Below are 27,121 nucleotides of genomic sequence, written 5' to 3'. Positions count from 1 at the left end.
ACTCCTACCCTACCTGGTCCGTGAAGTTCACAGCTTAGCCCATTCCCATTCAGGTAAAATTGCTATGATCACTTTATTGTGTCAAGATTGGAGGTCTCCCGGTTTAGCCTCTATGGGTCTAAGTTATTGTGAACGCTGTGTTGCATGTCCGACGTAGAATGTCGGGAGAGTGGTGCCCACAAGGATGTCTGCATATCATGCACTGGAAGGTCCACTTTGGCACGCTCCCTGTGTGCACGAATATGTTTGTTTGGTTCTGGTCTACGTATTATCTGAGTGGGTGGGGGCATATCGATGTAGAACAGTAGACGCAGTCACTGTGGCCAAAAAGTTGTTAGAGTTTATACCTCAGGTTGGACTGCGCCTCAGCATAGCCAGCGAGCGAGGTACTAATTTTACTGGGCCAGTTATTAGAGAAGCATGCAGTTTTAGGAATACCACAACAGTTCCATTGCGCTTATCAGCTGCGAATGTTGAATGCCAGAATGGGGACCTTCAGTTAAGGCTGTCTAAAGTGTGTAAAGAGACAGGGTTGAAATGGCCCCAATCCTTGCCCCTGGTTCTGTTTGCCATGCACAATAATTCACAGTGCAAAAACGAACTGTCTTCCCATTAAATCCTCACCAGTTGCTGCTTTAGAATGGGAACTGCACCCAAGGCAGTTCCCCCATTAATAATCTGCTGTAAGAGGATTACTCACTGCCCCAATATCGTTGCATATTGATTGAACAACTGTCCAATCTCTCTGAGCGCAGGTCTGTGAAGCCATGCCTGAACCGGCTACTGAACCCTGCCACCCTCTACAGCCTGTCCTGGTGAAAGTCCACTAGCGGAATTCTGCGCTCCAGCCTAGGTGGCCTGGCCCACTCCAGAGCCTTTTAACTATGAACTACACAGTGATGTGTTCTGGAATCAAGGTCTGGATCCATGCAGCACACTGCTGCAAAGTCACCATCACAGTTCATGACATCAACTCCGGGACAATCTATCTTCCTCAGCTTGGCTACAGTTCCACCGCGCTCATCGACTCCACCACCAATGACACCGCGCTCACCGACTCCACCACCAGTGACATCACTAGTCGTTTGCCGATGTCCGACTCGTCAAGTGTTACTGGAACGGAGTGGCCAATACCAGAAGGAGAGGACTCAGCTCATGGTCAGCCAATATGCTGTGGTAGCTACTGCTAAGGATCCTTCGTCAGGCAGTCTGAGTTCCAGAAGAAACGGCCCCGATTCAGAACTTGCTGTTGGTGTACCATCTTCAGTGTTTGACCCCTCTGGACCTCACAATGCAAGATTCAATAGGTATGCTTTGCGATCCCGTGGAAGCGCTCCCAGGAATCAATAGCTGTGAACAAAGTGGTAACTGGCCAAGTCACTCACCTTTGGATTTGGCTCCTCAACGACGATTAATCCCGCTGAGGTGGCAGTGCACTGGAAAGAATAGAGACCAATGCTGTTTATTCACTCGATACCAGCAAGTTATGGCCCCTGCTGCTATCCTCCGTTAGTCATTCTTTTTGTTACAATGCATTTTACATTTAAGTGGCCTGGTACCTGGGATATTTGTAGTTTGAACTTTTAGCTGGAATATTCGATCATAAACTGTGGACTATGGAATTCTTTGCTCAGTACCTGCCTGCTTCCTGGTGGAACTTTTGAGCGTGGATTAGTACTTTGCTGCAACTTCACAGAGCTTATAAACTTTTAACTGGACATTTTGGTCTAGCATAATTATTTTGTTGTGCCTTGCACCTCACCTGTCTTGTTGAACTAAACTGAACTTTGTCTTCAAGCCACAAATGTTGGTGCTGGTGTTTCAACCAGATTGCTGAACTTGGAACTTAGAGGATTGGACCTTGTGTATACTATGTTCGTTTTTTTTTCTGTTATTGTTGTCAGAATATTGATATATTATTGATTCACTGTGACTAAAGCCTTTCACACCACCTGTCATGAAAATGACCACCCCTTTACCGGCCCTCCGAACTTTCCCACTTCAGCCCAGGTACACACTAAGCCAGCAGCACTCCACATGTCCTTCCTAGAAATTGGTCTTGTATGCTACACCAACCCAGCCCATTCCTTTCCTCATGGGATTAAAACATGTCATTATCTGTGCACCAATTCCAGTGTAGTGATCAATAAAGACCCCCATTGACGTGGAGAGGGCAGGAGCCCCCCACCACCGTCCAGGACCGCAGGACGTCCAGGATTCCAACGGAGACCCCCGACTCGACGGAGGCGGCGTGATCCCCTCACAGGATCCGCAGAGGCACCCCCCTGCTTCTGGCTATCTGCTCCCCGTGGGCACCCCAGCACAGAAGCCCCTACCGCCTCCTGCACCCCGAGAAACACGCGCGCCGACATTATTTTAAAAAAAACAAAAACAAAATGTCGGGCGCGATGCGGCCCGAAAGCGAGGCTTGGCATCACACGTTGCCTAGCAACGGTGTGTAGGCTGCCTTTAAGCCCACACATCCGCCGGCAGGCGGAAGCCGGCGGCCACCCAAGGCCAACATAAGGCCGTCTGCCCTGTTTGCCCCCTCAGACCCCCATCGTCGTGGAGAGGGCAGGAGCCCCCCACCACCGTCCAGGACCGCAGGACGTCCAGGATTCCAACGGAGACCCCCGACTCGACGGAGGCGGCGTGATCCCCTCACAGGATCCGCAGAGGCACCCCCCTGCTTCTGGCTATCTGCTCCCCCTGGGCACCCCAGCACAGAAGCCCCTACCGCCTCCTGCACCCCGAGAAACACGCGCGCCGACATTATTTTAAAAAAACAAAAACAAAATGTCGGGCGCGATGCGGCCCGAAAGCGAGGCTTGGCATCACACGTTGCCTAGCAACGGTGTGTAGGCTGCCTTTAAGCCCACACATCCGCCGGCAGGCGGAAGCCGGCGGCCACCCAAGGCCAACATAAGGCCGTCTGCCCTGTTTGTCCCCTCAGACCCCCATCGACGTGGAGAGGGCAGGAGCCCCCCACCACCGTCCAGGACCGCAGGACGTCCAGGATTCCAACGGAGACCCCCGACTCGACGGAGGCGGCGTGATCCCCTCACAGGATCCGCAGAGGCACCCCCCTGCTTCTGGCTATCTGCTCCCCCTGGGCACCCCAGCACAGAAGCCCCTACCGCCTCCTGCACCCCGAGAAACACGCGCGCCGACATTATTTAAAAAAAACAAAAACAAAATGTCGGGCACGATGCGGCCCGAAAGCGAGGCTTGGCATCACACGTTGCCTAGCAACGGTGTGTAGGCTGCCTTTAAGCCCACACATCCGCCGGCAGGCGGAAGCCGGCGGCCACCCAAGGCCAACATAAGGCCGTCTGCCCTGTTTGCCCCTGTTCGCTCCGGGGAGCTACTGCTTCTTAAGGTAAAAACTTTTTAACACATTGTACGCGGATGATAGATTATTTACTGGACTTTAATCCACGTGAGTACTGTTACTGTTAAACTGCTATGCTATAACTAGCTACAGTAGTGCTCCCCTGTTACCCCTGTCACGTGCTATGCCCCTTGCCCTGGCCCAGACACCCATTGTCCTATGTTGTGCTTTTGATTGTTATATGATTCATGCTATGCCTGGTGCTGTGCCTCACGGTAAACCACAAATATACTGTGCTCCATGGTCGCCTACAGACCACATCTCAGTTGTTTTGTGCCCCTTGGTCGCCTACAGACCAGTCTAGAATTGTATTGTGCCCTATGGTCGCCCACAGACCACATTTCAGCTGTGTTGTGCCCCTTGGTCGCCTACAGACCAGTCTAGAATTGTATTGTGCCCTATGGTCGCCCACAGACCAAATTTCAGCTGTGTTGTGCCCCTTGGTCGCCTACAGACCAGTCTAGAATTGTATTGTGCCCTATGGTCGCCCACAGACCACATTTCAGTTGTGTTGTGCCCCTTGGTCGCCTATAGACCAGTCTAGAATTGTATTGTGCCCTATGGTCGCCTACAGACCACATTTCAGTTGTGTTGTGCCCCTTGGTCAAAATGCTCTTTTGTGATACAGACTGCCCCAAACTGTCCTGATTTACTCTGTGATCTGACCTTCTGCGTTTTTGCACACTTACATGTACATCCCTTGTCTACCAATGCAGCCCCCTAGCCCACACCCCAAAGCGCCTACATACCTCCCTTCCACTTTTTCCATCTTTCTCACATCCCTCTCCTTTCTGGCCACCTGCAACATGCTGCATGCGCACCTAGACCAACATGCCCACCTTTGCCCCACCCCTCCAACAGACCTCATACACAACACACCGTCATTTGCACTCCATCCCACACTCAACTCCCTTACCGACCCGGTCGGACACCACCCACTCCACCTCAGGCTCTGCAGACTGAGAACTCGCACTAAACACCTCCTTACTCTCCGCAGTACTCCACACTCCTTAGGAACTACAGACTCAGCTCTCGCACCCATACATCAGCCGCCCAGACTTCCTTCCCTGACCACGCTCACTACCTTAGCTCTCATCACACTGCATGTGCCACGCCCAAGCCTCACACACCCAAATTCACACCGCCCACCCCCAGCACCACCAACACACACACTCTACATCCAAACTTAAGATGCGCCCTCATCAACGCGCGCTCTGTCCATGCCCATGCCATTGAAATCAATGACCTTATCTCTACCCATAATCTCGACATACTTGCCATCTCCGAAACTTGGCTCCATGAAGCCTCCAGTCCTTCCATTCACCTCGCTCTCCCTGAAAACTATACCATCCTTAGACAGGACCGTAAAAACTTAAAAAGTGGTGGCGGCGTAGCCCTCATCTTCAAGGACACCCTCTCCATAAGAATGTGTAATCAACAATGGGACAATAACGCCGATCTCCTCACTGCCAAACTAGCCCTTTCACCTAATTGCACCATAAACTTCTTTATCACCTACAGGCCACCAGGATCTCCTCTTGACTACCAAAAGCAACTCCTCCAAAACATAGGCAACAACCTCAAAAGCACCACCAAAAGCATCCTACTAGGGGACATTAATCTTGGCTTAGCTGACCCGAAGGACAAAGCAGCCGCAAATTTAGCCAAAGAATTATCTAACATGGGGTTCGAACACAAAGTTACTGCACCCACTCACAGCAAAGGCAGATCCATTGACTGGCTAGCTGATCACAACTGCTCATCGGCAATTACCTCCATCTCAGCCCTTCCATGGACGGACCATCACCTCATCCAATTTATCATTCCTACCACGCCTACTCATAAAACCTTAACCCATGCCCCACCCGCTAAAGTAAGAAGCTCCAAAAAACTCACTGCTGCCAACCTCGCCCCTCTCCTTGATACCTCACAACTCAAGCATCCATTCCCCACTGACCCTACATCTCTAGCCAACATCTATTCCAGCACACTCACTCAAGCCATCGATCTCATTGCCCCACTAGAAGAAAAAAAAGGGAAAAAATCTATGCACTGCAACTCCTGGTTCACTGAAGAACTATCCGTCCTACGCACCAAGAAACGCAAAGCCCTAACCAGGTGGCAAGCAGCGCCTAATCAATCCTCGCTTAAAGACTTTAAAGAGATCTCTCTGACCTACAAAAAAAGCCATATTCCTTGCTAAATCCGAATCCTACAACCAGAGAATCACTAATGCCAGTTCCAAATCAAGAGAAATTTTCTCCATATTCAAAGAACTCACCACACCAGCCACTAGCCCTGACAAAATCATCAAGGATGAAGCATGGTGTACAGGCATCCAGGCTGCTCTCCTCAACAAAGTTAAATCACTCCAAGACAAAATAGCCTCCCAACGCAAAGCTCTCAACACCCCCACCTGCCCGCCCATACCTCACACCAACAACTCCCCATCACAAACACCCCTTTTTGCTTTCAGAGAAGTCTCGGAGACGGAAGTCAATGACCTCCTTAAAAAAATCAAACCCTCCACTTGCAAAGGGGATATCTGCCCACCCTCCGTAATCAAAGAGAGCGCAGAATACCTCACCCCCATCATCACGGCTTTTATCAATGCCTCTTTCACATCTGGAAGTGTACCACAATGCCTAAAAGAAGCCTGGGTCCGCCCGCTCCTAAAAAAACCCTCCCTTGATCCTTCCTCCCCTAACAACTACCGCCCCATCACCACCGTCCCCTTTCTCCTTAAAATCTTGGACAAAGCTGCACACAATCAAATCCAACACTACCTGGAAACAAACACCATCCTAGGCAAAAGACAGTCAGGTTTCCGCAAAGGCCATGGGACTGAAACTGCTCTTCTAGATTTAAAAAATCAGATTACTAAAATAATGGACACAGGCAAACCTGCCCTCCTCCTCCTACTCGACCTTTCTGCAGCATTCGATTTGGTCGACCACAGCATTCTCACAACGCACCTCTCCAATGCTGCACACTTCTCTCACAAGGCTACCACATGGATCACATCCTTCCTTGAAGGCAGGGCCATGAAAGTGTACTCTGACCAGGATAGCGCCCCCCCCACCACTATCAATTGTGGAGTCCCACAAGGAACCTGCACCGCACCGACCCTCTACAACCTATTCACCAAACCCTTCTTTGACCTACTGGACTCCCTCAACATAGCGTACACCAACTACGCTGATGACACGCAGGTCCTCCTCCCCCTCTCTGGAGACTACGACCTTGACTCAGAAGCCCTCCTCAAAATCTACTCAACTATCCAAACATGGATGGCTATCAATGGCCTCTGCCTAAACGGAGACAAAACCGAAATCATCATCCTAGCCCCTAACGAAACTCTAACCAAACTCGGCCCCAATTACTCGCACTTGATCATCGACAGTATTAGCATACCTGTCTCCTCTGCCGTCAAGACCTTAGGAGTCTACATTGACGCGACACTCTCAATGACAAGACAAACCAGCGCCATTGCCTCAGCTTCTGCTCTGACTACCAAACTCATCTACCCCATAAAACCCTACCTCACCACGCCCAACTGCCTCTCCATAGACAGAGCTACTATAGGAGCCAGACTGGACTACTGTAACGCCCTCCTGGCAGGCACCTCATCAAAAAACCTAAACAAGCTCCAAATAGTGCAAAACCATGCCCTCCGTGCTGCACTACACATGCCCAAAACTGCCCATATCTCACAGGCCAGAAGACCCGTCCATTGGCTCCCAGTCAAGGAAAGGATCAACTTTAAAATCCTCACCCTCACACACAAATGCATTAACCACACAGCACCCCCCTACCTATCTGAGACTATAACCAAGAACTCCTCCATCCGCCCCAGAAGAAGTCACCACGCCAACCAACTCCAAGTACCCACTGTAAAAAGAGCCAAAGCCGGCGGCATTGGCTTCCCTCACATAGCACCTAAGCTATGGAATGCCCTCCCCAACGCGCTTAGAGCAGAACCATCTCTGTATCTCTTTCGCAAATCCCTCAAAACCACTCTATTCAACTAACTACACCTTCCCTTCACCCACCTCAGCTCGCACACATCTGATACGAAAAGTGTTCGATACGAAATGCTTCCTGTAACGAAAATTGCTTTGTAACCATCTTCCTTCCATTGTAACCAGACTATGTATGTATTCATGTAACAGCGCCACGATGCCCCCGGGCTGATGTGCGCTTTAAATAAATCTGAATAAATAAATAAATAAATGTTACATTTGCCTTGGATCGTACTTTTTCATGTTCCCAGTCTGGGTACTCTACGTGTTCTGGAACCTATTTTATCTGTGGGGACAAAGCTTATCCCTGGCTACCAATTAATTGGAGAGAGGGGATGGTTACATAGGGTATATCCTGCCTGCAGTGCATCATATTCCCACTTTTCCAGCCCAGTCCTGTTTCAGAAGTAGTACTGCCAGGGAAAACTTTGCTGGGGTGGGATATCTTATACCAGCCCTTGGGTTTAAGCTACAGACCGTCTGACAATTGTCACCGTTGGTGGAGGATATTGCAAATGCCACTGCGTCCTCCTTGACTGTTATCCGGAGAACAAGTTGCCATCCGAACCACAGTGTTTCAGAATCATATGGCTCTAGACACTGTTCTGGCACCACAAGGAGGCGTTATTGCAATCGTGCTGTACTTTCATACCTAGTTACCCAGGAAATATTACTGACATTATCACTCACATTTGTCACACTGTAAGCCTCATTCACACCAGTCTGGAGGCTTCCTGGACCTTTGGGGTATGAATTGAAGGTCTATTGGGACCCCTGGGCGTGTATTGGTCAGATTTTACTCATAGTGCTAGTCATAAGTCTGTCCTGTCTGTCGATGGTTTGTAAGTGTTTCTATTATCGGGTCTGCAATGCCTGTTCTGAAGTCTCTCAAACTGCCAAGAGATTAACTGTCATGCTACTGAAGAAATGATGCGTTATGATATGCCTGGATGTGATGTTTGTTCCCCTAGCCATGAATGTAATGAGACGGAGTGAAGTTTTCAAAGAAGTTGGGTTTGTGGCAGAAAGTTTGAAACTGAAAATGAAATTTAGAACCTTAAGTTCGCACAGCACTGGGATTGCGAAACTGTAGCATGTATTACCTTTGGGAAATCCCTCGTTCTGTAGTGAGGTGTGAGTGTGCGAGTTTGGAGAAATGCAATACGGGTGTTTGGAGATATGCAATATAGAGTTTTAAGAAATTATTGCATAACTTCTTTCTTTGGTCTGCCTGGAGCTGGCAGCACTGACCCGGCTGTCTACACAAACTGCAACACCACAACGAAACGGATGACTGCAGAACAGAGGTAACACCATCCTCCTGCACCCACAGCACGCTGGGTGCCTTCTTACATAATTCATGCACTTCTTTTGTAAAACAGATAATGCAGCCCATATTATACATACAAAGGCTACTTGTGCTTTTGTAATGATCTTTCGTCACTCGTATACTGAAATAGTTCTCATTGTGTTAATTCATGCTCTGGCCTAGTTTGGACTCATTGTCCGCGAGCATGGCCTGCAGCTTCCAACATGGCTGCCTCCTTTGTGTGCTGTGCCCGACCCAACCTCCCATTGTCTGCTGCTTTATATTTTGGCAAATACAGGGTCCCCTCTACAATGCCCACTCATAAGGCCCTGCACCCTGGTCAGGCCTGTCCGGCCGTGGCTGTTGTGGCACCATGCCATTCCACTGGCCTGTTGGATTCACCTCTGGCTGCCATGCCTTCTTGACACTTTGCCCCACCCCCCCGTGACACTGGCTCCCAGACAGCCTTGCTTGATAAGTGCTGGTTGCTCCGGATTCTCTGCTTTCCATGTGCAGCTTAAGTAAAGCTGCAAGAATGCCTGTGATACCTCTAGTCTCCCTCCTCAACCGATGGGGTAAGACTGCTGTCTAGGGCACCTCTGCTGCTCACAAAGACTATCTGCATTATGACCCGGCTAGCTTTGGGCCCACCTTTTTGCTCCCCTCTTCCTCAGTCTCATGGATTAGGGCTTTCTTCTGTAATCATGCATCACGTGAATTGTCATTTTTTTCTTGCTTCTCTTTCATCCACATATTCTACGTTTTCTGCTGCATTTCAGTGCATGCCTCAAAATCGAATTTAGGCATGCTTTTAAATCTTTGCATGCATCATCTTGTGCTGCATTTTGGTGCCTGCTTGAAAATAAAATGTAGGTGTGCTTTTCAAATCTTTGCATCCACCAACGTGTGCTGCATTTTAGTACCTGCTTGAAAATCGAATTAAGGTGTGCTTTTAGACCCGTGGTTTGATGGTATCCCATTGTACACCTCCTTCATTTGTACTTGCCTGGCTACTAGGCCGCCTGGTGAGCTATCTGTGCATTGTGCAACTCCCCTGTCTGTCTTTTTCTCCCTCGCTACTCCCATGGCACGCTCTATATATCCTCCATCTATTCCAACTGCTACTCTCCATTATCTATTCTACCTCTCTCACAAAGTCTGGAAGAAAAAAGCTCAAAAGACCTCTCCTGGCCACAAACCCAGGCCTCCCTATTGCTGACACCTATATCAATGCTACTATCAGGCCGACTATTACTAACAACCTCTTTTCTGTCCCGTCTCCTGGCCTATGGACCCATCATCTGGCCGCCACTCTCTCCCCTTGCTCCTCTTCACCTAATAATGGGGGCACTACATGGAAAGTACTCTTGGCATACTTCACATCCTCCAAGTGCATCATTAATGTCCATCACAATGGCACTATCATGGCCCAAGGCTCTCAACCTATTAACCTCCTCCTCGACCGGCTGTTACGCTTACCTGATCTCTGCGGGGATGTTGGGACACGGTTGCAGCCCTCCCTGGAACCGACTCCCCTTGGTCAGGCTTCTTCCCCTGCTCCCGTGTTGTGAACTGCGCTGGTTGTTGGTACTGCCCCTGCGAGAATATGAGCCCAGACCGGCGGTGGCTGAAGCACTTCAAAGGTAAGTATCCTTCGATAATGATTATTGTCCGTGTTCTTTTGTAATGTATTTTTCCTTGATTACTGTCCGTATCTCTTGTAATGTCTTTCCTTCTTCCCAATAGGTGGAATGAGGCCCAGCGGAATTGCAGTGCAAGAAGCGAGCCCGAATGGAGAAAAAGGTCACAATGTCCCAATAGGTGGTAAGTTTGGTTCTTAGGTCAAGCGCGACTATTGGTTTGAGCGCAACCTTAGCGAAATGTCTTCATAGTTTTTCTAACCTTGTTTGTCCTTTTCTCTTGCAGGGATGGCCTGGCGAATTCAGACTGGGATGCTGTTAACCGAAGATCTGCCGGCGGGTGAATCCGCGATGATCCTGGCCGAAGATGGACTCCCGAGTAAGTGTTGAAGCTGGAAGTCGGGATCAGGTAAGGATGCGCTCCGACTGCGGTTGCTGCTGGAATCCGGTAAGGATGCGCTCCGACTGAGGTTGCTGCTGGAATCCGTTAAGGATGCGCTCCGACTGAGGTTGCTGCTGGAATCCGGTAAGGATGCGCTCCGACTGCGGTTGCTGCTGGAATCCGGTAAGGATGCGCTCCGACTGCGGTTGCTGCTGGAATCCGGTAAGGATGCGCTTCAGGCGATGATTATTGCAGCAATCAGGTAAGGATGCGCTCCGACTGCGGTTGCTGCTGGAAGCAGGTAAGGATGCGCTCCGACTGCGGTTGCTGCTGGAAGCAGGTAAGGATGCGCTTCAGGCGATGGTTAGTGCTGGAATCCGGTAAGATGCGCTTCAGGCGGCGGTGAGCGTTACGCTGCTATAAGCAGACTAACGCAAAGCGCTTGCATGCGGGCCGGAGCAGGCTTAAATAGCCTGGTCCCGGCCACGCCCATTTGTTCTGACTTGTGGCCCCACCCTGCCACTCCCAGAAGATGCTGCACGTGCAGCCCAATGCACTCCTATGGCCACGCCCGACCTGGAGGCATGTGGAGGCCCTGCAGGGGAGAAAATAGCATGTGCACCAGAATAAAAGTGTGCAGAACACACTTTCTCATGAGCCTGGCGCCAGGACTGGGTCTAACTGGACCCTTTATGTAGTGGAGCTTGTTGTTGTTGCCCTGTGGCCATGACACTGGCGCCTACCCTCTTTCATCAACTTCCTCCCTTCTTCTGCTCCTCTATCCTCTTCAACATCACTATTGTGAGTACCGTGCCCCTGTACCCCCCCTCTGAAAACTTTCAACAGTGGTAATCAGTTCCACTTTGCTACCCTGAATGCTTGCTACGCTGCCAATCACTCCTCTGACAACTGTCGCCTTCTTGAAGAGTTTGACCTGGACGTCCTCGCCCTCACCGAAACATGGTTCAATGCCAACTCTGTCACTGCTCTTGACACTCTTCTTCCTGAGGGCTACAAAATCCTCTCCAAACCCAGAACTAACAGGCCCGGAAGTGGAGTGGCCCTGATTTTCCCGAGTGGGTCCCTGCCTCTATCATACATACTCAACCCTACTCATCCTTTGAATGCCTTGTCTGTAGGCTCAGGGTCTCGCTGACTCTCTCTCACCCTTGCTTCAATCTACAGGCCCCCCTGGCCCTATTCCTCTCTGAATGGGCCGACCTTGTCTCCTCCCTCTCAACCTCTTCTCATAAACTCCTTCTCCTTGGTGACTTCAACATTTACCTCGACTCCCCTCAATCAGCCACTTCACAGTTCCGTGTCCCCTTCGACTCCCCCTCTATCACTATTCTTACTTCTGGGCCGACCCACTCAGCCGGACACACACTAGGTGCCCTAATCACTGGTGACATCTCCATCAGTAACCCGGTCTCTCCTGGTCAGACCACTCTCTCCTCTCCTCTCGCTTGGAGCCCCTTGGCCCTCTATCTGAGCCACTGACAGCCTCCTTCGTGATGAAGCAAGTGTCAGTTGCTGCTTTTGCTTCCACCTTCATCACTCCCTCCGACCTCTATCTCCGACTCTTCCTCAGACGATGTGCTTGCTAACCTACACCTCTCCCTCTCGAACACCCTCAATATCCTTGCTCCTGTCATGAGGATCCAACTAAAAGCTGCCTCCAAGCACAATGGCTGGTATGATTCTGATCTAGCATCTCTGAAACATAAGCGCAGAGTTGCTGAAAGGAAGTGGCCGACCTCAGGTTGACCATCTGACAAACTGGCCTGCCGCATGCTCCAAAGGCAATATTGTTCCTATATCTGCTCCAAGAGAATGGCCCACATTCAAGCCTGCATCTCTGGAGCCACTAACAATATGGCTGAACTCATAATTGGCAAGGAACTCAACCAATCCAACTGCAGTATCTACCTCTCTCCTTCCATCCTAGGCTCTTTGCACGACTTTGGCCTCCCATTTCACAACTTAATCTCAGGACATCCTGTCCTCACTCTCCTCCAACCCCATCCCCACTCCTGCTCCCCCATGGCTCCACTCCTTGCGCCCCTGAACTCTCCTCCCTCCTGCCCATAGCACCGGATGAGGTCTCTAAAGTGGTGCGCCCTATGAAGGTCTCCTCCAAACAGGTGCTCCCTTGCTCTTTCAAAATCATCAAGGACATCTCCTCTCTCTCCTGGCTCTAGTCGACTTCTGTAACAACTCCTTCGCCACTGGCTCTTACCCTCTATCCCTCAAGCACTCCCTTGTGCAATATCTCTTAAAAAGAAGCCGCCTGCTGACCATTCCTGCCCGGCTAACTATCGCCTTCTCCACTACCGCCTTCCTGGGTAAACTCATGAAGAATTTGATCCTCCCCCAACTGACCCTCCACACTGAACTTGTTGGTTGCCTTCATGACCATCAATCTGGATTCTTGGCATCCAGGGGCACAGAAACTGCTCTCCTGAACACATGTGAAGACATGCTTGCAAATCTTGATTCCAACTCGCCTGCTGTTCTCATTCTCCTCTATCTCGCCTCTGCCTTTGACAGGGTCAACCATTTTATCCTCATAAAACGACTCCATGATACCCTTAGCATCACAAACCGGGCACTGCAATGGCTGACATCCATCCTCACTAACCACCCTTTCCCAGTGCATTTCAGCCCTTTCTCCTCCACCAGCACACTCTACCTGCATCGTCCCCCAGGGCTCTATCCCATCACCATGGCTCTTCAATAGCTATCTCACCCCTCTTGCTCACCTGATCTCCTCTTCCAGTATTATGATGATGCACAGCTTTTCTTCAAACTTCCCTTCACTACCTCCTCCTCCTCTCTCATCCCAGATTGTCTGACCGCCATCGAGGCATGGTGTGCGGCTAATGATCTCCGTCTTAAATGACAGCAAGACAGAGATCCTCCTCATTGGGACACTTGCACCCTGTTTTCCTCCTACCCTCTAGCTGCCCACCCTGGGCCCTCTACCTTCTCCATTCTCTGAGGCCAAAAATCTCTGGATCATCTTTGACTCCGCTCTCTCCTTCACCCCTCACATCTTGGACCTGGCCACGAAGGCACACTTCCAGCTTCACCGCCTTAGAGGCATTCTCCCTTTCCTCACCTCCCTTCGAAAGCTTAATGTCTCCGGAGCTCTGTTCCTCTCCAGGCTGGACTACTGCAACAGCTTCATCCCCAATCTCCCCCTTTCCTCCCTATGCCCCTTCAGCTAATCCAGAATAGGGCTACAAGACTTCTCCAAGGCTTCAAGCCCAGGGACCGCATCTCCAGCCCTACAATCTCTCCTCTGGCTCCCGGTGGCCGCGAGGATCAAGTTCAAGACCCTCTGCATCATCCACAAGGCTTTCTGGTGCCTGGGACCACACTATCCCCAGCTCTTCCTTCCCAAATACTCCCTTGCCAGAGCCCTCCGCTCTTCTAATACAAACTCTCTGCTGGTAGGGGGCAGATCTCCCTCTTTGGCTGGTGCCTCCCTTTGGAACAGCCTTCCTGCCCCTCTCAGACTTGAGATGGACCTCAAGTTCCGAAATCTTCTCAAAACGCTCTTTGTTACCCCTTTCCTTTCCTTGATAATCACCCCACTGCCGCTGGTTCACACGAATCGCTTAGGATTCCAGGCCCTCTACCCAGTAGACACCAGTACCCTCCACCCCACAGCACTGCCCGCTGCGGGCTACCTGTCTGGCGGATATTCATCCCTCCCTGGCTCCCACCTGGTGTCCAGTGAGCCCCACAGCCTCCCGCTGGTGCCCCATTATCTGCCCCCCCCCCCGCACCAACAGCTGCCTCTGCCACTGGATGAAGGGAGCGCTCCAGGGATCTGCTCTGTCTGAGGTAAGCATAGCTATGAAGAGTCTGTATTAGAGGCTCCAGCGCCGTCATCTAGCCAAGTCTCCAACCTTCAGTGGCTGTCTTGCACCGTTTTGTTGGAGAACGACAGGCAGATGAACAGTTACTGATCACATGGTCAGAATAGAGGCAGTCTGTGATCCTCCACATACATGTTCCTCAAATGACAGGTAGCACAGGCATTGAAAAGGCACTTTTTCCGGGTGTCAGCCATAGCTTCACGGACAGATATAAGGCCTCAACATAGGAACAAAGAAAGGGTACCTCCATAGGTGTTGAGAAACTGGATCACCAATACAGATGGGCGAAGTAAGTTCCTGGCATCACAAAGAGTCAAAGACATTCTCCAAAAAACAAAGAACTAGTCGAAGATTGGAGAGATTTTTTGAGGTCTTCAAAACTCAACCTGCAGTAAAAATCTGAAGATGGGATCCATGACTGGAGCAAAGGAATACCTGTCAATTGGCTGTGGGGCAATATGACCCAAAATGAGTAAATAGAGCACTAAAGGGACAGGAGTTTTAAAATGTAAATGGCTTTACGGTTCCTGAGGATTTACCGGCATGACGATGGGAAAATTCAAACAGCATGTGAATCTATGAAAGATCCAATGCTGGAGAACTAGTGGAACTCTAAAAGCTAGCTGTGAAAGATGACTTGTATAGGTAAAACTAGGCACATGATGTTTCCAGACAAAAAGGTACTCTGCACACTGGCTTCATGCCTCTGATCAGTTCTAGGCCCATTGATGATGGGGGATAAATTGGTCAAGCAGCAGGGGCAAAGGGGCAGAATCAAACTGTAAAACGTCCATACTGTAATGTAACCAGGTATTCTCCAGTGAAACTTCTACCATTAGGGCTTTCTCTTGACACAGCCTTGAGCATTCAAGTGAATTCTTTTAGTATAGCGTTCTACATTGCAAGTACAAAACACTGACTGAAATGTTGGGCCTAACAAGTATGCAAAAAAACAGCTTTGCTTTAAGCCAATTAAAGCGATTCAATGCATTGGCAATAATGTTGAGGCTTGAGGATTACTACTTGAAATTGTTTTAACAGTCATTTTGTGACTGCTCACACTTTTGCCCCACATTACCATATTTACATAATGGAAGATCACTTTGAAGTAGGCCAAAGACAACAGAAAGACCAATCTGTTACTGTGGATAAGTGTTTGTTTGTACGCACCTGTCGAATTATGTTTTGGATAAGTTTGTCTATGGTAAATCCAATGTATGCATGGATTGTAAACATCTCCCTCAGACTGTCTTCATATTGCGATGGTTCGATGTTTCCAACCAGCAAATTCCGAACAAGGTCTAAAAATGCTGGATAATACTCTTCCAATTCCACTTCACCTTGGAGAAAAAATAAAATAAAAGTAACACTTTTAAACAGATGTATGCGGTTAAAAATTGCAGATTAACTTTTTCCCCCAACCATTCCAAATACCAAGGATAATTGTGTATCCCTGACCGCTGAAAATCCTTCACCAAGCAGTTATAGGCATTTAAAGTATTCTTAAATCGCCATGCAATTCAATATCACTAAGTCTCAGAAGGACTTCAAACTAAGCATACTCTCACATTTCTCTACGTTACAATAAAACTTATCAATGAGTCCATAGACAATAATGGACAGATAAGAGTGTACGGAAAGATTTTCTTTTTGCTGCCTTTCTTCTATAGATGTCTGTTGGGCACCCTTTCTTTTTGCTTTTTTTGACTGCTAGCAAAAGAAAAATATCAAAAAGTATTGGATACTCCCCTCCCCTGCACATCTTAGTGCTGAGAAAATAAGCCAACGTTTAGTCAATAATTATGCAGTTTCTTGGAAGAACTGGTAAATCATCTAGTGGTTTCTCTATAAACTAACAATAATTCAACTGGGAAACATTTTCTTTAGGATTGTCAACACCGTCCGGGATTCAAATTCTCTTCATCAGGTACAAATCCTCCAAAATTCTAGAATATAATGTGACAATCCATCAATATAGCATATAGCTGTGTCCTAAAATTATACAGAAACAAAAAGATGTCTACTGGAATTTGTCAAAGAAAGTATATACATTTTTCAACTCACTGAGTGGCCAATAGGACTTATATCATGCTTAATCTTGTACATATTGGTTTGGTGTGAAATGGTGATATATTTCCGAGATCCAAATATATAGCCACGCTCAGCTGAGAGGAAAAATGTGTGTATAAACCAAACCTATAATCAGAGAGATCTTTCAAGTGCGGCTTTCGACGTGTCGCATGCCCTAATGAAGTAGGTATATGAAAAAATTGTGTGTTCCCAGAGTAGAGAGGAAAATAAAGAAAGATACTTTAGATCAATAGTAGCAATGTTCACTAAAAGGTAGGTCATGCAAGGACGCGAGTACCAGTCATGAAACGAATATCTGTAAATGATCCATAGATACCATAAGTCATGGGATCTAAATAATAACTGGACAATATGTGTGAACAATAGTGATAAAAAAAACAAAGTGTTTACCTATGTTCAAAAACATAGACCCCAGAACTACGTGTGTGGCAGCAAAAAGCGAATCAGCCTAGAACGCAAAAGAAAAAAAAAAAAATTCTGGGCGATTCCGTCTGATAACTAAGTGTAAAATGACTTCTAACAGATCAGAAACACTCATCACCAGTACTGCTCTTGCCTGCTTCGGTCTCAGTGTGTAGCTGGAAAGCGGGTCCGCACGCACAAACGGAGAACCTGTTTCATGCTGCATGTTTATATTGTTGCCGTAGTAACTGCTATGGACATAGAAGATGGACAAACACTATAAAGATTTGAATGCCATCAGCGCTGTGGTTATATGTACCTGGCCATATGTACCTTTTTTTTTTTACTTTTATTTATTTAGCTTGGCAGCACAGACATATGTGAGTAACATACAAGGCACGTACAATACAATAGCAGTATAGGTAATACAGGTATACAGAGTCATCTTACAATTTGATTATACACTTGGGAGGTACATGCAGAGTGGGTGCGGGACTGGGGAGACAGTAGTTCAGGAGGGGGAGAGGGGAGGTGGGAGCTGGGGATGTAGTATCTGATGCAGTATCCATAGCGGACATATAGGATCAAAACTTGAGCCAAATATCTCTAGGTCTTGAGTGAGTTGGCTGCAGTAGGGACCAGGATTCTTCGGTGTCTGAAGCCCAAGTGACCGCCCTGAGCCACTGTGCATGAGTGGGTGGTGTGGGCCGAAGCCAGCAGAGTAGAATGGACCGTACTGCGAGTAACATGCAGAGGACGGCCAGTTTTTTGGAATCTCGGCGGAGTTCGGGGAAGTCGTGGAAGAGACATCTCATTGGAGATGGGTTGTTAGGATGCTCAAGAATAGTTGACATGGTAGAACATACCAAATTCCAGAACTGGGTGAGGCAGGGACAGGACCAGATCATGTGAATGTAGTCGGCGGTATCATAGCCACACCTGGGGCAACTGTCATGATCTCTGCTTCCAAAAGGTCAGGGTTTTCCCAACTCCCTTGGAAGCAGATCCATAACCCAGGTTCCGAGTGCCAACCAGTCCCAATTGGGACCTTTTGGACCCAGTCCTCGCGCCAGTGGCACCAGGCTCATAAATATGCCCAGTCCCAGCGCTGGAAGCGCCGGGCTCATAATGCTTGGGTGGACTTACCTGCAGCAGACCATGCTGCTTATTTGCCTGCCAGTTGAGCCTCTGATCCTCTTCTGTTTGGAACTACTTTTCCTGTTGGGTGGGGCAGGAGCCACTCCCTAGGTTCAGAACACTGGAACTCTTCTGGAAAGCAGGAACTCTTTTCTTACCTAGGCGTGGCTGTGGAAGGAGACACCTAAGCACTACAGGAGGCTATTTAAACCACACCCGATGGATGAATCTTGCTTTGCGTTATTCTGCATCCTCTGCAGCAGAACGCTCATCGTGTCTTCTGCATCTGATCCTGGGCCTAAGGAAAAAGGCTTACCATCCTGAATCCAGTCTTCAGCAACACCTATAAAGACAAGAAAGAACAGGTTAGCATTACGGTCTTCAGTGACAGCGCTTCACTTACCTGGTCCATCGGCTGTCACCAACGCCTCGCGCTGCATTCCGGCATCTGAAAGACAAAGGCTTACCTACTCTTCGTGCGCTCCGGAGGTCTTCGCACTGCATTCCGGCATCTGAAAGACAAAAGCTTACCAACTCTTTGCACGCTCCGGAGGCCTTCGGCGCTGCATCCCGCATCTGAAAGACAAAACAAGGTGCGTTTAAAGACATTGGGGAACTTTAATACTCATGTGCCATTACTCCTTTCCACATCTAACCCAGTGGGTATTCCGGCACCCTGCAGTCGCTCCGAACTTGTACCTGCAAAATAAAAAGACAGTTAGAGCGCATCGTGAAGCAGGCAACAAGCGCTTACTTACGTGCTTCCAGGCGCTTCTATTCATCACACGGGCTCCATCTTCAACTCACTTCAGCCCGTCATCCGCCATCGCCGGAACCCTGCAAAACAAGAGACATCATTACTAAAGACTTTTAAAGACATTAGAATTACTCGAAACTTACCGTTCGTGCAGTAAACAACGGACAGCAGTCCTCTGAAGTCAAGAGGCCTGCTCCCCTTATCCAGTGAAGAAACTGGTTACAGCACCCTGCCCCGAGGCAGATGGAGAGCACGGCGTTCAATTACCTAAGGTGAGAGCGTTAACCTTTGGGGTTCTACAGGAGAAGAGAAAGGGAAGAAGAGAGAGACATTCAATAACCCAGTTCATTAATCCCATATTTTCTATCTGCAGACATCTTACCCTTCGAGTCAGACATACAGTGCACAGAGGTCCAGCCCAAAGAGCCAGCCGTGTGTTACACATCACCTTTGAAGATACGGTATACGCCCAGTCAAGACCGGCGCCTCTACGGGAATCAGGTGAGCGTTACAGCATCTTGGGGAGTGGTCATTAAGCATGTGATGAAGTCTGTTCGGGGTATAGTGATACCTATGGAGTACCTTAAACTTAATTAGTTTGAAGCGGGAGTTGAAGGATACCCTGTGTATACGTGTGCACATGAGGGCCCAGCGTTCGTCGGCCATTTCCAACCCAAAGTCATCTTCCCATGCGTGTTCCAGTTTGGTGAATACTGGGGTGGCTCTAGTTTGAACCATGGTATAGAGTCTGGATACTTTACCCCTCGTGGGCGTGTGGGAGGTTAGTTCCGCAATTGCGGGATCATCTGGTGGTATCGCTGGGAACATAGGGTATTTGTGTTTAAGGGTTTTCCGGAGAGAGGAGTACTGGAGCCATATAGACAGTCTCCGTCTCAGGGACAATGGGAGGTCTGGCCATTCGATGAAGTTGCCCTGCTCAAAGATGTCTCGGATCAGCTCATATCCTGCCCCGGCCCAACGGTGCACTACGAGTGGTGGTACATGTGGGACACCCGGGAGGAAGTTTCAGAGTGGGAGGTTACCGTTGAATGGATGGGCGGTGCCAAGCAATTTCCATGCTTTCGTTAGGGCCAGGGACGTGCAGGCCAGCGGGTCAAGTGAGTCCGGAACTGTTGAGATTTAACAACTAGGGAACGAATGTCCCGGTCGCGAACCGCTAGTTTTTCGAGCCTGACGTATGGAGGGGGGTCTAATGTGTTGAACCAGTGTGACGTGAATTGGACTTGTGCTACCAGCCAGTATTTGAAGAAGTCAGGAGCGCCAAAGCCACCACCCTCCATTGGGGTGGACAAGGTCCCAAGTTTAAGACGGACCGCACCAGAGTGCCACAAAAAGGTGTTAATCGTGCGAGTCAATGTTTGGAAGAACCCTTCACCTGGCCATAAAGGGATGTTGGTGAACCTGTACAGAAGTTGGGGCAGTATTATCATCTTTAGTATCCCTATTCTGCCTGCCAGGGAGATCGGCAGTTTACTCCAGCCCAGTGCCCTTGTTGCAAGGTTTGTGAGGTATTTTTGATCGTTTTCTTCGAAGGTCAATTCTAAGTGGTGCGCTATTTCTATTCCGAGATAGGTGAATTTTGACTGAGCCCAAGCGAACCCCAGAGTATCGGGTGGGGGGGGGTTTGGGGAGGAGTGCATTCTGTGAGCGGGAAGAGGGTGGATTTAGAGCAATTCACTTTAAGTCCAGAGATGTGGATAACGTCTTCCAATATCAGAGCCAAATTGGTGGAAGGGGAGCGGATGAAGAGAAGCGCATCATCAGCATATAGGGACACCATATCAGATTGGCCCGCAGTTCGTAAGCCTCTGTGTGCATGGGATTGGCCTAGCATATCTGTGAATGCTTCTATCGCTATGGCAAAGATCAGGGGAGAGAATGGGCAGCCCTGCCTCGTCCCCCTAGCAATCTGGAAAAGGGGAGAGCATCAGTCCTCAGTGCGGACCCTGGCTACAGGATCGGAGTATAGTAGTCTAACCCAGGAGAGAAAGGAAGGGCCGAATTTACATTTTTCAAGAACCCGCCAGAGGTACTTCCACGACACAGAATCGGACGCTTTTTGCATATCAAGTGTGGCGGCTACTGCGTGAACATTTGAGTTTATTCTGCTGATTATGTTAAAGAGGCACTTCAGGTTCAAGGAGGTGGAGGGTCCTGGAATAAAGCCTGCTTGATCAGGATGAATAATGTGCGGCATGTAGGGGGCCAGGCGTAGAGCTAATAGTTTGGCGTAGATTTTGGCATTGCAGTTAATGAGCGAGTGTGGACGGTACAAGCCGCATTTTGTGGGGGGTTTTCCGGGTTTGAGTAAGACAGTTATTGTGGCTTCGCGGAGAGAGGGGGGAAATTTGCCTGTCTCCACTGATTCCTCCCAGAGGGCTATTAGACGGGGAAGTAGGAGCGATTTGTAGCATTTATAAAATTCAATTGGGATGCCATCTGAGCCTGGGGATTTCCCTGAGGAAAGTGAGTCTACAGCGTCTAAGAACTCCTCAGGGGTAAATGGGGAGTCAAGAGATCCGATGGTATCGGGGGAGAGTACCGAGAGGGCGAGGGCATTAAGGTAGGAGTCGATCTCCGATGTTGGGGCACTGTCCGCATTGGTAAATAGGGATTCATAAAAGGTAAGGAATTCGGAGTTGACATCTTGCGATGAAGTGGCTAGGGAGCCATCGGGTCTTTCCACCCCAGGGATGTATGGGGCACCAAGCTCGCGCCGGAGAAGCCTAGCCAGGACGCTCACCCTCACCATATTTCCTAGCGAGGCTAGGGCTGTCCAAGAATTTTAGTTCACGGTCTGCCAAAGAGCGAAACGTGTCGAGTTCCGTTCCTATGGATGCTAGGGCTTCAGGGGTTTGGTGTAGTGTGCATTGGGCTTCCAGGGTCGATAGTTTGGACTCACTTTCCGCTATATCCTTTCGGATTGTTTTAAGGATACCATTTTCCATGCAGTGCTATGCCCCTGATGTAATCTTTAAAGGATTCTCAGAGAGTGGCCTGCGAAGATACCGAGTCAGTATTAATTTCAAAGAACTCTTCGATGGCCGTCTCCAATTCGGAACTAAATACAGGGTCAAGGAGAGAATGAGGTTTCATTCTCCAGTGCCTAATCCGATCGCGGTCTGGGTCCCAGCAAAGGGTAATAGTCACTGGCGAATGGTCAGAGAGGGTTCTGGGAAGGATCATTAGTCGAGTCACGTTTTTTATCAGTGTATCGGAGACTAGCCATCTGTCAATTTGGGAATAGGAGTCATGTACCGAGGAGTAGAAGGAGTAGGAGCAGGAATCGGGGTAGAGGAGCCTCCATGCGTCGACCAGTGCAAGCCGGGGGAGAGATGACAATGTAGTATAGGCTGCTTTGGTAAGTTGGCGGGGTCTGGAGCCGGATCTGTCAAGGTTCACGTTGAAAATCGTATTGAAGTCACCCCCCCCAGAGAATTGGTATTAAGGGGAAGCTATCAAGGAGGACGTGAGATGTAAATAAAATTCTGGATTGGGACCGTACATGTTCAGTAGGACCACCGCCCTATTCTGAAGGGTGGCATGGAGAAGCACATATCTGCCATGGGGGGTCGATCTGTGAGGATATAAGATCAAACTTGAGGCTCTTGTGAATTAGGGTCATGACCACACAACTTTGGGTAGAGTAAGTAGTGAAGTATCTTTGGGGACCCCACATTTTGGCAAATTTTTCACAGTATTCAGTACAGGCGTGTGTCTCCTGCAGGAAAAGGATTTTGACCCCGTGACGTTCAGACTGCAACTGAAGTTGTCTCATTTCTTATAATTACCCAGACCCCGCACATTGCAGCTCATGAAAGTTAGAAATGTTTGTTTAGGATCAATGTTTGTCGGAGCGGCGGCCCCGATGACCGATGGATCGGTCTAGCAGCCCTGTAATACCCATTGGTTCAATATTACCTCGCACTCAATCCTCGCTGTGGACGCCAAGGCTTTTATAACATAACACCCAACATAACCCACCCCCACCCACATCCCTCCCTCAAACAGAGGAATGATAACCCCATACCCCATCAACCAAATCCAAACCAATGGCATCAATGCCAGGAGGGCCTATGAACCGGCCTGGTGGCGATGCTCCGAACCATGGGGCAATTTAAGGATAAACATGGTGCCTAACAGTGACGTCATATGTAACTTGGAGAGGATTTGTACGCATGGGTATGGCACGGTCGTACAATGGTGAATCAATTTGTTCTTGATTGAGAGTAGTATTCTCACAGGTTACTGACACGAAGTGGTAGCTGGTTTTGGTAACCTCTCAACAGAATGACGTAACAGTCGTAAATATGTGGTATAGCGAGAGGTTTAGCCAGGGAAACGTTCATCAATGAACCTGGAGGCCTCCAAATCGCAGACTTTTTACAGGACCCTAAAGTTTGGACTCCACACTCGCCTGAACTTTCACAATATTGATGCCTAGGAATATTGCTTTGCCTCAAGATGTTGTGTTCAATATTGCTAATATTGTGTAACATCAGAGGAATTGTACATCGATAAAAAAACAATCTTTGGTTATAGTAAATTCGGTAGACGGCAGACTACCCCTGATGAATTTCTGTTTACACACATAATCAGAAAGAAACATGTTGGGAATGCATGAGAAAATGAGTATGTTTGAATTGAGATTGGAATGAATGTAGTGCATGAAGAAGTTTATTTTTGTGGTATTTGCACAACACTACTTTAGAGAAATCTTACATTTGGATTACTCTTGGTTCACACACAACTATTTATTTCTTGGCGTTTCATTCTGCTGGTTTACCTTAAAATCCTGACTGGTGCTATTTTCTTGCACTTGCACTTTTTTCCAGAGATTTGGTTGTTTAATTTTTAAATATTTGTTGACATTGAACATTTTTGTTAGTATTACTTAATGAAAATTAATAAATGACATTTTTTGTAAATTTGTTTGGTGCCTGATTTATATAATTTGATTGGTGCTCTAGGTATTGTGACTCATTCTGGAAATAGACAGATAAGCCCCTTAGCACTGTTGTGTTTACTGTTCAAGGCTTTGCCTGAAACTTTTGAGGGTGTGCAATGAATAGGGCTAATAATCCTCTTACATCCCCTACAGTGTTTTTAGTGTAGACCATACTTTAGCAAACCATTCAGGTATTTGGGGAGGATCGCTACACTTCCAATTATGGGCAATTACAATTAAAGCAGCCATTTGCATTATCACAAACGCTTTTTAGACGGCTTTAGGCCGACGCCCAAAATCGTCTACCATAATAAACAAGCATGTACGTAGAGGGAGAGGAGTTTGAATAGCGAAGATTTCAGAAATTCAGTTCACTTCTCCCCAATATTGGGTTAACCTCGGACAGAGCTGCACCAAATATGATCCCAATTCCCAATATGGTCACATTTCCTCCAGCATTTGACAGATATAGTAAGTTTCATTTGGGCTAAGTGTATAGTGCTATTGCGCCATGAGTTTGAGCAAGTAAGTGTGGGGACTTGTTCTGCAAAGGGCCCCCCAGTCCTGATCAGTGATCTCTTCCCCCAATGTGATCTGCCAGCATGTTTTGTGGCTCATTTTTAATTTGAGTGACCCTTCCCCCAACATTCTATATAGGTTAGAAATCAGGGCCTTATTCCCTGGGTTGGATGTCACATAATGTTCAAATGGTGTCAATTCACTGGTAGCCGCCGCCTTAATCAGGGGAGCTAAAATCCAATGCCGCACTTGGAGGTATTGAAACCTGGATTTTTTCATGAAGTCCCAATTCCTGTTTGCATTGTGTAAATGGTTTTACTGCATCTCCCACAAACATCTCTCTCAACTTCACACACCCAGCTACCTTCCACTCCCTGAATGCATTTGGTTCCAGGCCCAGGGTAAATTGGGGGTTGTAGAAGAGAGGTGTACAAAGTGAGGGGAAAGATGCAATACTATGTTTTTTTACTGTCGTCTCAGGTGTTTTCAACTGTATGCATAATTTCGCTCAGGTGTATGTTAGTTGGGCGATCTGATCTTGGTAGCCATAGAGCTTCCCTTAGTCGGGGGCCTGCCACGGCTAATTCCATCTGGACCATCGCTTTTTAATTGTAGTTCAGGACCATTATTTTATAATCCACATCTGTGCCGCTCTGAAGTATATAAAAAAAGTAGGAAGGCCCATCCCTGCTTTATCTGGTGATAGCATCAGTGTAGTTAGGGTTATCCACTGGGTCTTATTTTGCCACACAAACGCTGAGATCGCCTTATGTAGTTTAAGGAAGAAAGATAATGGGACCTTTATGGGTAGCGCTTGGATTAAGTAAAGTGCTCTGGGCAATGTGACCATTTTCACTGAATGGATGTGGCCAATCCACAAAATTAAAAGTCGGTTCCACTTTTTAATTGAGATTCAATGTCCTTTAATAGGGGGGGCTAATTAACTGCGTATAGACCCGAGGGATGGGGTGAGCTTTACCCCCAGAAAAGTAATTCCTTCTTGTGCCCCTCTGAGCTGCGTCTGTGTCTGCAAATTAATAATTTCAGGAGGATGATAGTGATAGATTTAAGATCTCAGATTTGTTTATATTAATTTTCAGACATGCAGCCACCCCAAATTTCTCAAATTCTTCTGTGGATTCCTGCATAGTGTTCGCTGGATCTGCATATCATCAGCGTAAGACATTATTTTGTGTTGAGTGGCACCAAACATTACGTCTTTTATACTTTGTTAGTCTCATTTTAGCCAATAACGGTTCCAGATGTAGTCTGTATAACATTGGAGAAAGGGGCCACCCCTGTTTAGTACCACGCTGAAGAGGGATTAAAGATGATAACTGGCCATTTATTAAAAGTCTTTCGGAAGGATTTTGATAGTTTGCTCTGACCTATTTTTTATATAGTTTGGACTAAATCCCATTTGCTCTAATGTCAAAAGAAGAAAAGACCACTCCACCCGGTCAAATGCCTTTTCAACATCTATAGAAACAAGATCCGCAGGGATCTGTTTTTTCTCCACCTTCTCCAATATATGGCGACCTCTGCGTATGTTGTCATGTGTTTGCCTGGATTTGATAAATCCGTTTGGTCATTATGTACCAATGAGGGGATGATATCTACGATTCGGTTAGCCAAAACCTTGGTGAAGATTTTGGCGTCTATAAGTTAATGAGCACGATGGGACGATAGGACCCACAATTTATTTTTGCCAGGTGTGGGGAACAAAATTATTTTTGCTTCTTCCACGGTAGGTGATATTTTCCCCGTTTGCAAAAAGGAATTAAACAGCTTGGTTAGAACGGGAGTTAGGGTATTGCTGTATGTTTAATAAAACCTAGCCGGAAATCCGTCTGGCCCAGGAGACTTGTTGAGTGGAAGTTCACGGATAATTCGTAATACCTCTTCAGTTGCGATCGATTTTTCCAAGTTGTGAGATTCTGTTTGCGTAAGTTTATGGAGTTCCATCGATTTTAAGTATTCGATTTGTGTAAGAGGGTCTGGCTTATCGGATTTTTATAAGTTGGAGCAAAATATATGAAATTGTGCTAGAATACCAGAAGTTTCAGAGGCTGTGTCCCAAGAGGACAATTGTATTTGTTGTATAGTCCTAGAAGCCGCTTTTTTACAAAGTTTGGCTGCCAGGAGACGATCTGTTTTATTGGCTTCTATGTAGTACCTCTGTTTGAGTAATAAGAGATTTTTCAGCCTTCTTTGTGAGGTGAAGGTTTAGCCTACCGGCCGCTGCGCGGACTGCTTTCTGCATTCCGGGGCCTTTGTTAGTTTCAAATTTTTTCATAATATGCGATAATTCCGTCTACAATTCTAATTCGAGGGCCATAATAGGTTTAACGTCTTTTGGCCACTGCAGCTATTAGACTGCCCCTCATAGTGGCTTTAAACGCATCGCAGATAATATTGATTGAGATTCCCCCTCCCCCGCAAGTTTAGCTCAACATATTCAGTGATGTGTGCGGCTATTTCGTTTCCAATTACAAGATCTTGTAGTAAAGCTAATGAAAATGTCCAGGACCGGAGCTATGACTTGGTAGTTAGGATATCTAATATTATTGTGTAATTGGGGCATGGTCTGAGAGAGCGATTGGATGTGTGGTAAT

At 47.8% G+C, this 27,121-nt stretch overlaps 1 protein-coding gene across 2 annotated transcripts in view; it reads right to left on the bottom strand.

The window, feature by feature from the left end:
• The window catches only part of SIN3B (SIN3 transcription regulator family member B), a 1,409,802-nt gene that overhangs the window by 298,390 nt on the left and 1,084,291 nt on the right, over positions 1-27,121 (bottom strand). For both annotated transcript variants that reach the window (XM_069649207.1, XM_069649206.1), the window contains one exon: positions 15,802-15,971. In XM_069649207.1, the coding sequence (XP_069505308.1) occupies positions 15,802-15,971 (170 nt within the window). The remainder of the gene's footprint in view (positions 1-15,801; positions 15,972-27,121) is intronic.

This window comes from Ambystoma mexicanum, chromosome 1p, assembly GCF_040938575.1.
Source record: "Ambystoma mexicanum isolate Mex_15411 chromosome 1p, UKY_AmexF1_1, whole genome shotgun sequence".
Lineage (NCBI taxonomy): Eukaryota > Metazoa > Chordata > Amphibia > Caudata > Ambystomatidae > Ambystoma > Ambystoma mexicanum.
The sequence above is the reverse complement of the archived record's forward strand: the minus strand, read 5'-3'. Positions and strand labels throughout refer to the sequence as shown.